Source organism: Gymnoscopelus microlampas (genome assembly GCF_963454915.1).
Source record: "Gymnoscopelus microlampas genome assembly, chromosome: 9".
Lineage (NCBI taxonomy): Eukaryota > Metazoa > Chordata > Actinopteri > Myctophiformes > Myctophidae > Gymnoscopelus > Gymnoscopelus microlampas.
This window is the reverse complement of record NC_139946.1, coordinates 52,464,678-52,479,751: the sequence shown is the minus strand read 5'-3', so window position 1 is coordinate 52,479,751 and position 15,074 is coordinate 52,464,678. Positions and strand designations below refer to the sequence as shown.

The following is a 15,074-nucleotide window of genomic DNA, read 5'->3' as shown; positions in this document are numbered from 1 at the left end:
ATCAATTTGTTTTGTTGTTTCAAAATTAAACTAAAATTATGCAGGACTTAAGTGAAATGCTTATCTAAATTAGTTACGTGAATTGAAAGGTAGTTGATTTCTGTTGCACTTGAGTTAGGCTGTGTTGTCGAGAGGCTCACGAGCACGTTGGGTGATGCTTGGCAGAACATTTATGACTACAGACAGTAGCTGCACGGTCCACGGCCTCTGAAGGGTGCACACTTCGGGGTGGTGTACTTGGTGGCTTCTGTCATGCTATTTTGATGTGATTAACCGAAGGCCAAACTATGTGTTAAGGTTGCTGCTCAGAATATCTCCCTGTTATGTCAATGGTCAGTGCGTTTGGTGTATAGTATAAGAACATGCCGGGTTTTGGTTGCAGAGTGGATGTCAAGTGAGTTCATACATTGCTGACATTTGCTTTGCAGTTTGTTGCCAGTTGCGGTGGACTGGCTGAAACCTACACTATCTTCAAAAGAGGTCATACTTTACATCATCGATTGTGGCGCAAAATGTATCCAATTACTTTGCTGATCATTGAACTAACTTTTATTCCTATTGCCATGATAACACTGATTGACCAAGGTGTGATTAAGGTTGGTTATGTTGTGGTTAACCTTCCATTTCTCTAAAGCAGGTCGACTGCTTGCAGGAGAGACTTATACACTTCTGCTGTCATTAACCTTCCATTTCTCTGAAACAGGTCATTGGTTGCAGAAGAGAATTGTACAATTTTGTACAGCCCGAGAATGAGGTCAATTGACCTGTGAAAAAGGCACAGGAAAGGTGTTTTGTTGTGTTTCCGATTCCATTTTGTGCATGTGTTTTGTGTATATAAAAAAAAAAAAAAAAGGTGAATGAAAATTAACTAACTACCTCGTTAACTTTAAGTGCAACCTAATATACATATATTAGATTGCATAATTATTAATACGTTTTTGAACCATTTTACATTTAGTCAAGGTAAAGGAGGGTGGCATCCTGGCCTCTGCACATTCCTATGCTGTGTGCCCTGCCGGGTGGTAGGTCAAGGAGGGTTATAGTATGTTTACATTTTTTTATATATAAATATTTATGTTATGTATCGCCATGCATAGATATCTATATAGATATATGGTTTACATTTTTACATTTTTTTATATATAAATATTTATGTTATGTATCGCCATGCATAGATATCTATATAGATATATGGTTTACATTTTTGTAATATATATATACTTATGTGATGTCTCGCCATGCATGGGTATGTATATAAATATATGGCCCTCTCCCCAATCAACAACTACACACACTCTCACAATCACACCACATAAACATTATATTGCCACCTGGGCCCCCATGCTGAACTTGACGAAGAACACCCCTGCACGATATCTACGCCCCGACTTTTGACCTCAAGGAGGGTACGGATCTGACTGGCGCTTGGGGTTTGAGCCCCTGTGTATAATACGGGGGGCTCCGGTCTCAGGCACTGGTAGGAATCTCCTCCGCCCCAGGAGGGTACGGACCCGGGGGCTCGGGAATGGGACCTCCGTCTCTTAGCTCATTCAGTGCCAAGTACATTCGTTAATGGCGCTGGATGGGATGGGTTGGGGGGGGGGGGGGGGCTAGTCTTGGACTCTGTCGGAACCTCCTCCTCCGGGCTCGGAAAAGTGACCACCTCAACCGGAGGAATTGGAGAAGAAGAAACCAAAATGAATCAAATGATGTACTGTAATTGTCCCCAATAAGAGCTCATGTCCAGATGGTAGGTTTGGGACTGCCCCAGCCTAGTTCAGAGTTTCCCCTTCAAAGAAAAGGGTTTTCCTCGGCTCACATGACTCAAAAAAAAAAAAAAAAAAAAAAATGGGACCTGATTTTTTTAACATGCAATATGTTATGCTAGATGATAATTGCTATAAAGTAATTGCTATAAAATACTGTTCACATTTTAATGTTGTGTTGTGGGTACTAAATTTGTACCCAAGGAGGGGTTGATGGTCCATTGTGGAACCTTGGGCCGTCAACCTTTACTTTATAGAGTGTGGAGCACAGTAGCTGTGCTCCGGTTAGAAGGAAGGTTTTCCAGGCTCAGAAGTGAATGTATATCGTGCACATGCACGTGGCACGTGGTTAAAATAATTCCGATTTTTGTATTCATGGTATTTGTTCTCAGGAAGACGCCATAATAAATGTTGAATATAAATTTGTGTCTCTTCGTAATTTCAAGTGTCATTTTCAACTTGGAGTAAAGTAATACTTTAACAGGTACTTGTAACAGGTTGACAAAAACGCATTAGGTTTTGTTAAAGTGAAAAAAATACTGTTTTATACATAATTTTGCTTTGTAGTTACTTAAAATATAAGCTTAAATAAAAGTGAAAATACAGGTTCATTCAAAGAGAATTTATGGTTTGGTTCAAATAAAAAATGTTCATTGGTTGGAAGGAGTTTCTTAACTTACGGTAACTTAAGATATAAGCTTAAACCAAAGTGAAAAAACTAATTAATGTAAAAAGAGTACATTGCTTTAATTTAAAAAATTGATTTATTTATAATAAAAAATATTCATTGGTTGTGATAACTTATTTAATTTAAAGTAAGTGGATATATTTGCTTTGGAGAAGGGTAATTTTCAAGTTGAGAAAAAGTAAAATATTTACTTGTAACAAGTTGAAGCAATTTTTTTACTTTGATCCAAAGCCTCAATGTTTACAGTGTATGATCAGAACAGCCTTTTTCCTAATCTAGGCTAAATTGTCTAATTGTGTTAATTTATGATATTTTGGCATGTTTAATTATCAATTTGCTGGGGAGCCCCTTAATGGCCCTTGTTGGTCCCCGGACCTCATGTTGAGAACCACTGACCTAGGCAACAACTGACATTGATATAATTAACCAACATGGCTCCAGTGTGATCTGGATATGGAGAGGACATGTGTAACCCTAAACAAAGGTGAGGATTGGACTAATTTCAGACAATGGCGACATTAACATAATAAATGTATTTGACAATCAGCGTGGTCATTTGCTCGTATAGGATTATACTGAAGCATCAATGAGCGTTCGATCTTGGGAACCCATAAAAAAAAAGGAAAACAGCGCCCTCTGCAGGTGGAAGGAAAGCGATCATATTGCAGTTATAGATATCTAAAACTGCATTATGGATAGGAAGAATTATAATTACGGATATCGATAATATAAATACAGATATATTGAACTGTATTGTTCCTAGCACAATTGCAGTTGTGGATATCCATAATTCGATTAGTACTAGTCATATTATGAATTGTGGTTATATTTAATTACATTTTGGATATACAAAATGTAATTATGGAGGTCTGGAACGATTTTTTAATTTCGGATATCTAAAATGGTAGTTTGTCCTAGTAAAAACTGCATTGTAGATATCTGAAAGAGTAGATCCTCCTAGTAAGAATTCAATTGTAGATATCCAGAATGTTGGTTTTAGATATCCAGAATGCAATTACGGATATCCGAAACTCAAAGCCCAATACAAATGAATGGGAAAAGTGATGTCATTCCTCCTAGGAAGAATGACGTTTCGGATATCTCAATGTCATTATGGATATCCGAAACGTTAGTTTTGACTAGGAAGAACTGAATTAGAAATAGATATCTATTATACATATTCAGTCTAGCTATTAAATGTTAAACCGGCTACTTATTTTTTTTTAAGGATTTCAAGATTAATTTTGACTAGGACAAATACAGCTTTAGATATCGTGAAATACAATTTCTACTAGTAAGAATGTCTTTTGGATATATTTAATTACCATTATGACTAGTAAGAATACAGTTTTTACTAGGAGAAATGCTATTTGAGATATCTAAAATATAATTGTAGATAGTCAATCAACCCTTTTATGTTAAAATGGCGTCTTATCTACCTGTCACCAGATATCCATAACATATTTATGTATATCTGTAATTGTATTGTTCCTAGTCATAATACTAATTGCAGATATCTGAAATTACATTTTTACTAGTAATAATATGAATTGTGGATATCCATAATTCCATTTGTCCTAGTAACAATGAATTAATGGATATACTAAAGGTAATTACGGAGGTCTGGAATGATTTTTTAATTTCGGATATCTAAAATGGTAGTTTGTCCTAGTAAGAACTGCATTGTAGATATCTGAAAGAGTAGATCCTCCTAGTAAGAATTCTATTGCATATATCCAGAATGTTGGTTTTAGATATCCAGAATGCAGTTACTGATATCCAAAACTAAAAGCCCAATACACATGAATGTGAAAAGTGACGTCATTCCTCCTAGGAAGAATGACGTTTCGGATATCTCAAATGACAGTTCCTCCTAGGAGGAATGTCATTATGGATATCCGAAACGTTAGTTTTGACTAGGAAGAACTGAATTATAGATATCTACTATACACATCCAGTCTAGCGATTAAATGTTAAAACGGCTTGCCATATGTGGTTAGCTGTGGTAAGGGCTACAACTTGTGGTTGCAACAGTAGTGGTGTAGTGGTATCCTAGTAGACACTATTGCCTTCTCAACCTGAGTAGGCTGCTTGTTCAATGGGTTTGGAATGATAAAACAGGAGATTGACAAACTTTTTTTTTAAATGATATGCGTTTATTTTTCATTGTCATACAAAGAAACAAAAACAAGTTAGTTGTGAATGAACACTGAGAAAGCCAGCTAATGTTTCTCTTGGTAGGCTACTTATAGTGCTTTGTGCACAAGAAATGAATGCCACATTTCTGTGGTCCTCAAACATTGTCGTGTCAAGCACGGCCAAATTGATTTGTATTTAGCAGATCTATAAAGTATAAAATAGGGTTAAAGTGGTTACATTTTTGCTGGGGACCGACTACCTCCTCAAGGATCTCTTGGGGTCCCCAGACCCCACTGAGGGCGTGGCATCATAATAAATGGCTCAGACTTGGATGAGTGACTTGTCATCACCATACTTATTTGACTCATCATGTCAATCAACTAATAGGTTGTTATAATCAGATAACAATGTATTCACTTATAGTATACTGATCATTAACTCTATAACTCTAACCATCATTTTGGAAATAAAGAGATACATTGACATATAAAAACAACCGTAAAACAAATCTTTAAACTTAAAACCATACTGTTGTATACTGTGTTAAAGAGTATGTGAATAGTAGGGCAGAACTGCATGCAGCTTCCGTCAGCTCCCTTCAGGAAGATCAAACCTGATAAGAGCAAAGGCGGCTCTTATCAGGGCTGGAAGACACTGAAACATGCTGTAGAAAAAATTGCCAACGACCCACCCACAAAGAAGTAACAAAAAACAACACAAGAAACACAAATAAATGGAGTGTTTTATGGCAGTTCATGGACACACACTCTTACTCATGGACTGTGTCTCCCCTCCATTCATGAACAGACCAGTGAGTGTGTTTGATGTGTGGGTTTACTTGTGAGTGAGTATGCTGTATGTATGTATGTATGCATGTGCGTTTGAGAGTGAACATATAGTGTATTGCTTTCTTATGTTTTGAACGTATTACTCTTCTTGTGTTTTGCTGTTGTAACACCCTGAATGTAAGTGTTATGCCTATCCTATCCTATTGGGCGTTTGCATTGAGGTCCACCTCTTCTTCCTGGTTATCAAAGAAGCTGTCTGCGTAGTTGAGTATCTGCTTCACTGCGCTCATCAGCAGAACATCAACATCTGGATCCAGGTTTGTCTCTTGGCTGTAGTTTTTCACCGGCAGCACACAGGCTAACGGGGTGCCAAGAGAGGAGCTTAATTCCTGGGCCTGAAAGACAGTGAAGGACCAAGTATTGCTGTGAGTTCTGGTCACCATGTGCAGCAAATGAATACATGTCAGAGATGTACAAATGGTAATGCTAGTACACCAAGGTTGACCTGACATGTAACCTACAGCAAAGTGGATGGGCCAGAACTGTAAAAGCAGCTTTCTAGCACTTGGTATCACCAAAACTACACAGAAAAAAAATCCTAAGCGTTAATTTAACCCTGCAGAGTATAAATGAGCACTGAAGATTTTATTGTGTATCACCCTCTCAGAGAAAAGCGTGCTAATTTCAATGCGTCTATCATTCCATGAAACTCAGTGCCTTCAGAGGAATTGATGGAGTTTTAAATCCCCTCCACCCCCACCCCCCCCCCCCCCCCCCCCCCTTTCTGTCAACGTGGTCATCCTGACAATTCCCACTTCCCTATGTACTCTAGTCCCTATAGTTTCTGCTGACCATGTGTACTCTATAATCAGGGATATTGCTAAATAGTAAATGTCATCACAGTGAGATGCCCAACATGACAACAAAAACATTCTAACAAGATACAGTAGACTACCTGCATCTGACAAAAACCCATTTAGATATCGCTCTGCTTACCTTCCTCTGGATATAACTGCTGAGATAGACCGTCTTCAGGTCCTCTGCCACTAGAGGACAGGCCTCATCTACTTTGGTCATGAGCACAAGTTGGGGGATATCTAGGGGGTCAGAAGAACACAAAGCAAATGTAACAGAAGAAAACAGAATGGAAATGGTCAGGATGGAAAAGCTAAAGGAAAAAAACAACAACAAGCACATCAAATTATGAGTAGATATTAAATGTGGGGAAAGTTAAGTAAGTGCTCCCGGGTCACTCACTCATCTGGTTTGCCCTCTTCCGAATAGCAGCTAACTTCTCCAGTATCTTGTCAGAAAGCAGAGCAATCTTAGTGGAGTCAATCACGTACACCACACAGTGAATCTTGTCCTTCAGAGTTGGATCCTTCTTATAGCCTTTTGAATCTGCTTGCAGAGGAGTTGTGGGACTAAACTGGGGTAGAGATGTAGAATTATGTTGAAAGTTAGGTTTAATTTCCCCACTTAAGGTAAATAATTCTGACCCAATAATTATTGCACCCCATCAGGCTAGTTGGGGTATATTTGTTGTAAACGCACACAACTTCCAATCAGTGGGGAAAATGCCATGACTCTAACATTTAACATCTCACAAAAATTAGCAAAACTGTAGCAGAAGGAGAAAAAATTACACAAAACAAAAGAGTTTCAGTCCTTGGGGATTGAATCCTTCATAATATAAGGGTAATAATAATAATAATAATAAAAGCACAATACATTATTTTCAGTTCAAACCTGGTAACGATCTTGTACGTGACCCTTGAAGATGCTGACTAGGTCTTCCATGTCCAAACCACTATCGGCAGACTCCTCCAGTCCCATAGTGTCACATAGAACCAGGGGGAGAGGTTTACCACCTTTCCCTGCCGTGATGGAAAAAGTGCGGAACTAGAGAACAACAACATACATTATATAAAGCATGCTGTAATGAATCTGTTGGAGCTGTATTTAAGTTGATGAATGAAATACCCCCCCCTTTTTTTTTTCAATCATGAATCATATCTAAACAATGGACATTGTTTTTGGGTCCTTTTCGGACATAGCTCTCATTAGTCGTACCGAACTGATTTTTAAACGAAACGATATCATCGATAAGAGTTTAACAATCTCCGGCACTACACCGCAGACATTTTTCTCTGTTTACTGTATGTCTTGCTCAAGCATTACTATTACATTCCCATACCCTGCAGGGATGCCATTTTAAAGTGGCAATCACAACACTATTAATCCATGCAGAGGTTAGAAAAACAATACAGCAAGATAAAACAGATAGATATCTTATCAGGAAATATAGTCAGATGTTTCTTTCATTCATTTTTTCAGTACCTGGGTGGTAAGGCTCTTTCCTACACTGCCAGAGATTGCCTGGGATGTCATGTTGCCTCGGAAAGCAGAGTTGATGGAGTTGAAGAAGCTGGACTTTCCAGACCCTACTGGTCCAACCAGCAGCACCTTGGCCTGTGACACTGACTTTATAACAGGTTTATATGACTGGATATCCTGCTTCAAATGCTGTTTTATCCTGGAGGAAGGAGATGTGTACTGGTTTTTGTCATTTCAATAACATTAATTTGGTTGATAATGCAGTTCATTTTAATTCATAATATCTAAAAGAAAAGTCATTGTTTCTCTCACAGCATAATTGATAAAATTAAAATGTAAATAAAGAGGCTTTTTTTTCCAAGGGTAAAATAAGTTCTGATTGATGCATTTTTTATATAAATAACTGGTGATCCTCTAATTATAATTTATTTATAACATTTTGTAATATAGACTAATCTTTTCAAGTGGAATTCATTTAAATCATTTTCCATTTTAGTAGCAAAAGGTGACCCCAGATGCAGTATGTATAAGTCTACATACTCATCTCTATACGCATCTGTCTTCCTCCATGGTTTAGCCAGTAGACGACCTCCTAAGTCTGTTTGAGAAAGAAAGAAATGTCTGTTTCTGTTAGATGTTGCTATTCTAAATCATGTTATTCATAATCACAATTATGGTGGATATTTTGACCATATTATGGACCAGTTGAAACTTGAAACACAATCAACATTAATATTCACAATCAGATCTACCTGTACATGAGCCACTTTTAGCTTGCAAAACACACATTTTGCCAACGTTTACAAATACAGAGAATCTGTGTATGATGCACAGTGACATTCATGGAGAAGGGCGGTATAAGGGCTAATTCCACTCTCACCATCCACGCGGTACACTTCAAACTCAGTCAGTGCCAGGTCATCTCCATGCATTTGATCGGGAGTAAAAGTGAATCCTGTCCCCGGGTTGGACTGGATAACAGGCTCGTCATCGTGCAGGAACACCAAAGCACCATAATTCGGACCATCATTTCCATCAGTGAATCCACTCTGACCATCATTGCTGACTACCTTCAATGGATTCCACCCATCACTCATGCCATACAGGAAAGCCTTCTCGTCGGTGATGTTCTGCTCAGTCATGGCGTAATCCTTGGCAGTGTAGGCCCCAAAGATGAACCCGGCTTTGTTGTAGGCTACAATTACGGTGGGACCCTGGTGGTCACAACGATTGTGGAAGGCGTCTGCGGTATAGCCGTGCACACTGGCTTTGTAGAGCAGGTGGATCCTGACATGACCGAACAAAGACAGCAACCTCTTCTCATTTTCCACAGAGAGCTTGGATGTGACCACACTCATGATGAAGGACCAGGTTATCTAAACCCCAAAGGATATAAAGAAAATGTCAGTGACTAACAACACATGTAGCCTTTACCTATAAGCCTACTGCAAGGGGCAACTGGGTTGAGCAGAGTTAGGCGCGTGCTTGAAGAAACTTGGTAGACTTGTACAGTTTGAGGCCCTGAACGTGCTCAGATATGGAGCCATTGGAAAAACGCCCCCCGGTGACCATGGTGGCCATTTTACTTCCGTCATTTCCAAATAATGTATTTTGCGTCATAACGCCTGAACCAAACATGATAATACAGAATAGGTGATGTCTACACCTATGTTTTGATGGTCAATGATTACAATAATATCATGTACAACATCATAAACTGTTCAGGTGAATAGGTAATGGTCAATTCAGTGATGATGTGAGGTAGTCTTGTGGTTTTGTCTGAAGATCGGTCACTTTTTCATAAAAGTATGAAACTTGGTACGCTTGTACGGTTTGGGGCCCTGAACAATTTCGGACGTGAAGCCATCGCAAAAAAAACGCTCCCGAGTAGCCGTGGCAGCCATTTAACTTTCCACCAAAACCAAATTATGTATTTTGCATCATATCTCCTAAACCAAACATGATAATACAGAATAGATGATGTCTACACCTATGTTTTGATGGTAAAAGATAACAGTGATATCATTTAAAACAGAGGTTCTCAAACTGTGGGTTAGGACCCCAAATGGAGTCACAGGAAGGTGGCAGTAGCTACATTAACTGAAAAAAATCACACCATGTGTGAAGGAAGCGGTGCCTTTGATGAGCCCTGTGCTCAAACATACATACGGACGGACGGACGGACACACAGACACGGTCAAATGTAGAGCGGCTGGCACCGTTAAAAAATTTGAATCCTTCCAATTAAGTCTGTTTTTGTTTTGGAAAAGTATACAATTATTATAATAGTTCTGGCAACAGATATAGGCTATATACTATAGGCTATAATCATATGAGATAAAACAACAAAATCAGTATATAAAATAATTTATCAATGCCAAAATTACAATGGAATAACATAGAAATTAATACATAATTGTAATTGTACAATGATCTTGCCAGTCACACAAGCAATGCAACTAATTAGATCTCCCCTTGTAAAGGGTATTTGAGCAACCGAGTTAGCATACACAACTCAGACCTGTGTCTTTGATGGTTTTATTATATTAACATTACAATACAAACACACTCTAACACTTTTAGGCCAGTAGGCCAGTAAGCCAGTAGGCCAGTAGTCAAGTAGAGTCAGGTTATAAACCTAAAAAAGTCAACACAAACAACAACACAGCGAAAAATGACTGACATGAAATATACACACAAAACTATAAACCATATCAGAAATATAATATTGTTGTGTAAACACGCTCTCAATTCTTACCGTCAGTCTCTCGGAGCTTGCAATGGAAAATGACAAACGCTGCAATAACACCCTGGTAACTAGTAACACTGGTGCATGTGTAGAACACTTTGTCCTGATAGTGAGCATCCACTCCATTTATATCGGTTTGGTCTACCCATGTCGGTGTAACCTTCTGTTGATTAATCATGTGACTTGTGTATTGTCTTAGTGTGGAAAAACAGGCTTTAGCACTGTTCTAAACAGTAGCCACTGTTCCCCAGCTCCTTATCTGACCTAATCAATCAACATGCCTTTATGTGACATTCAGGTGACATGTGTAAAGTCCACTGCTGTGTGGCTTTTAGAATTTGTATATATTTGTACCTTTGGATTACAACTTCAGTTTATAACTCCAAATAAGCAGTATTAACCTTCATATAAGCATGTATTATTTAGATCCTAAATAAGCAGGAAATACACACATAATAATAATAATCACAATAATAACCTCAAACTTTAGTCGCTGGATGGCCCTGGATAATTCTACCGTGATCTATAAGTTCACAATGCCTCTTGATGTGACCCATGAGCTTGCAGATCGGCTGTTTTCACTACAATGACAATTTCTTTTACTTTTTTTTATACCTGGTGTTTCATCAGAATGGGGGACAATTATTTCAGCACCTAGTGACTGCACCTTTCAACAGAATAGATTAAAACAAGATAAACATATGTAAGCACAAAAAACAAGTGTTATTTTAACGGGACAATTTGGTAGTGAATGATGGGACATTTTAGTGTTTTAGAGATATTTGTCATGGACTTGGGAAACACAGCTTAAACCTGGGGCTAGTAAGCAAAGTGGTGATGACAATGATGGCTGCCTTGAAACATAAGGGACCAGTTGTGTCATGCTCTGGGCCCTATCTTGCCTTACCCCTTATGCCTAAACATATTAGTCATATTTTACTATTTTGGGGGGGGAAATCTAATAGTTCAACTAGCCGATCTACATCGACACATTGTGAGCTTGTAGATCGGATAGACTCCTACTGCACCTTATCAAGCTCCATACAGTACCTCCACCCCCCGCTCACACATCCCTGCTCCTGGGGTACCAATGCACCTCTATCACACCCCTATACACCACATTACAGACTGTTTTGACCATGTGGACTGGGGGATTGTGATGGCCACACCAGCAGCCACACAAGGTCAGTAAAACATGGCCGACAGTTCTCTTTTTTGGTTTATTAATTTAATTTATATTTATTTTCAGCACTACATACTACAAATGTAAAGGACTACACACAGAATCGGTTAAATTACATACTGTTTAATACAAGTTTTATGGGAAAGTTACTGACTGGAGTGTACATTCATTAAGTTAACTTTTGTTAGGATCAAGTTGTTTTATCAGGAGTCATTTAATTTGTATTTAAGTTGATTTGTTTTTTGTTGAGTTACCAGTTTGGATGAGTGCTGGAGTTTAGGATGGCTGGCCAAAGAAAGGACCAGCTGTTTCACATGTGCTTATAAGGAGCTGATTGAGTAATTAATTGGACTGCACCATGTCCCCTGGGCATATGGGGAGGGTTATTACGAGTTTGAATTTATTATTAAGATGTTGAGGAAATGTATTTTGATATTTCAGTTTAATTGTCTTTTCTTTAGTTAATATGAGTTAGTGCTGTAGTGCAGTGGTTTTCAACCTTTTTCATGCCAGGGACCCCTAAATTGATATACATTTGCCCGCGGACCCCCAATTGAAAATGTTTTGTGCCAGGGACCGCCAGAAGCAAAGATATCAGTTAATTTTCGCTTAAAAAAAATATAAATATTCAAAAATATGCACACTTTTTCAAGGTTTTTCAAAAATAGCAGATCTACAAGCTCATAGTGCGGCACTCGGTGCCGCGCTATGAGCTTGTAGATCTGCTATTTTTGAATAGCCAAAGCTAAGTGGTTAAAATGATTGTGACGCTATGTTAACTCATTTTGCTGGGGACCCCCTGGTACTCCCTCAAGGACCACTGGTGGTCCCCGGACCACTGGTTGAAAACCACTGCTGTAGTGGATTATGTTGTAGTTATTTGTAGTCTGTTTAAATGTTATTCTTTGTCCATTCCCCTTTGTGTCAAGAGTGGACTGATCACCCACTATATATGATCCCCTCATGTCTCATTTTGGTTAGGTCCATCAGGCTGTCAAGTTCAGTTCTGTTTGTCCTCATTTGTTCTGTTTTATTAATTGTCTTGTTTCTAATAGAAAATAAAAGACCAAAAAAAAACATTTTAAAGAAACACGTTTCCTGGTGTCTCTCTTATCAAGGGAGAGGACCCTGTGGAACACAGGCGGATCCAGAGGAGGAACCATGGAGCCACTGAACATGGCATTGAGAGTGAAACCAGCAGAGAACCAACACTGGCGGACCTGGCTGGCATTCTTCCTATCCACATGGATGAGCAGGAGTCCTGGACTGCTCGTCTGAGGGAGGAGTCGGAACCATAGACTGTATAAATGAGATGGACAAACCCACTCCGCTGCTTTCTACAGACCGAAAATGAAGCCGATTGTTCCAACACTGTAGGTCCGCCATCTTTCAATACGCGTCAGAAATGAGACCAGACCATTATTGGTTGGGTAGCTTGTCAATCAAGAGCGGGGGGCGGGGAATGAATGCTATTGGTTGTGTAGCTTGTCAATCAAATTATCCCGCCCCTCCTAGAGAATAGCCTACTTTATCGTCAATTTTATAATAAATAGGACCATAATTTAGCAAAACGCATATCCTGATGATTGAAAGGAGACTTTAAACTAGCGACTGGAAGCATATATAATTTATGACAATTTTTATTACAGTAAGAAAATCTAGTCTAAAGTTTGTCTAAAGTTTGTCAAAAAACCCATTCACGTTAAAATAAATTCTTTCTGACACCGCAGGTCGGCGCAGGGTAAAACAGCGCCACTCTGGCCATTTTGTCGGCCTCATCGTAAATATCTAAGACTTGCCCCTTGGTCGGAACGCCAGAAGGAGCAACGTCTAAAATGGCAGCGGATGAAGAACACCAATGGACGGCTCACAAGGTGGTACTGGCCATGCCACCCTTCCTTTTTGCGGTTCAGCATATCCTTGGTGGACTCGAGGTGACCTCAGACAACCTTTTTATTTATTATGAGTTTGAATGCATCATTAAGATGATGATATTTCAGTTTCATTGTATTTTCTTTAGTTAATATGAGTTAGTGCTGTAGTAGCCTCGATCTCCAGGCTTTTATTTTTTAATTTTGCTAAAAAATAAGAGCCTGGACCAGCCAGTTGACGTGCCGGGCACAGGAAGTGGGAGTCATCCTCAACCAACCAGAGTGCAGTGGGCGTCGCTCCAAATGTTATGCGGAGCGGGGCGGGGGTGACGGACAGATCGGTGAACCAATGGGAGCAGGTGGATTCTCTCTCCGGTGAATTTGAACCCGCCCCTCTAGACATGACATCAGACGCGCTAGGGCAGCCTATTGCTGTAGTGGATTATGTTGTAGTTATTTGTAGTCTGTTTAAATGTTATTCTTTGTGTCAAGAGTGGACTGATTACCCACTATGTTCCCCTCATGTCTCATTTTGGTTAGGTCAGTCGTGCTGTGAAGCTCTTCTGCTTATCCTCATTTGGTTTGGGCCTAGAATTATTAATTGTCATGTTTTTATTGGAAAAATAAAAGACAAACAAAATACATTTTAAAGGAACTACACAAGCCTCCTGGTGTGTCTCTTGCCGACCAACTCGGTCCCTGACAGGGATGTTTCAGAACGCTGCTGAGAACAACATCAACAAGTTTTCAGACACAGTCATGTGTTTCATCAGTATAAGCGCATAGAGGGCATTGTTCCAAAGAAGTCCGTTCGGATCTATCCCTACGAGAAACCCTGGATCAACAGCGAGGTCCGTGCTGCTCTCCATGCACGCAATGTCGCCTTCAGATCTGGTAAGCTGGAGGACCAACTTGAAAGCGGGGATGTGAGGACGACATGGCAGGGGCTTCGGACCTGCAGAGAGTCCCTCTGCCTCCCTCCCTGGTGAGCTGAACAACGTTGATGCTCGCAGGAACCTCCCACTGCGTTGCACTACCTGCGGAAGCCAGCCCTTTAACCATCTTGGAGGCTGACGTGCGCAGAGCCTTCCAGCGGGTGAACACCGATAAAGCTGCTTGCCCCGGCAGCATCCCGTGTACTCAAGGTATGTCCAGCCCGGTTAGAGGGAGTGTTCACTGACTGGCTTCAAATCATCCATTGCGTCCCGACGGTCCCCAAGACTCCAAGCGCGTGCCTGAATGACTGGAGACGGGTCGCCCATTACCATTGTCAGCAAGTGGCTCGAATGCACGGGGGTCTCCGTTCTCTCACGGGTGAGATTTGTGGATTTTCGGTTCTGGACAAGCACTTATCCGACTGACTTCCCACTCAACACTGCAGTCCCTCAAGTCGCACACAAGTTTGAAGTAAATGGGTTGGACCATTCTCATCATATGCAGTGGTCAGACATACGCAGTGGCCAAAGTAGTAAGACTTGTTGGTTGTACTGGTCAGCTCCCAGGTTTTAATGTGTGTGTGTCTGTATGTGTGCAGGGTGTTGATGAAAATTAGC

The 15,074-nt window shown here is 39.9% G+C and overlaps 1 protein-coding gene across 1 annotated transcript; it reads right to left on the bottom strand.

Moving 5' to 3' along the window:
- Window positions 1-5,581: 5,581 nt before the first annotated feature.
- LOC311051643 (interferon-induced protein 44-like) lies at window positions 5,582-9,076 on the bottom strand (the record flags this gene model as incomplete). The annotated part of the gene is made up of 7 exons (XM_084066227.1): window positions 5,582-5,776; window positions 6,378-6,478; window positions 6,639-6,810; window positions 7,131-7,283; window positions 7,722-7,917; window positions 8,259-8,316; window positions 8,551-9,076. 7 exons carry the CDS (start codon window positions 9,074-9,076, stop codon window positions 5,582-5,584), a joined length of 1,401 nt encoding a protein of 466 aa, XP_083922353.1.
- Between the last annotated feature and the right edge of the window lie 5,998 nt (window positions 9,077-15,074).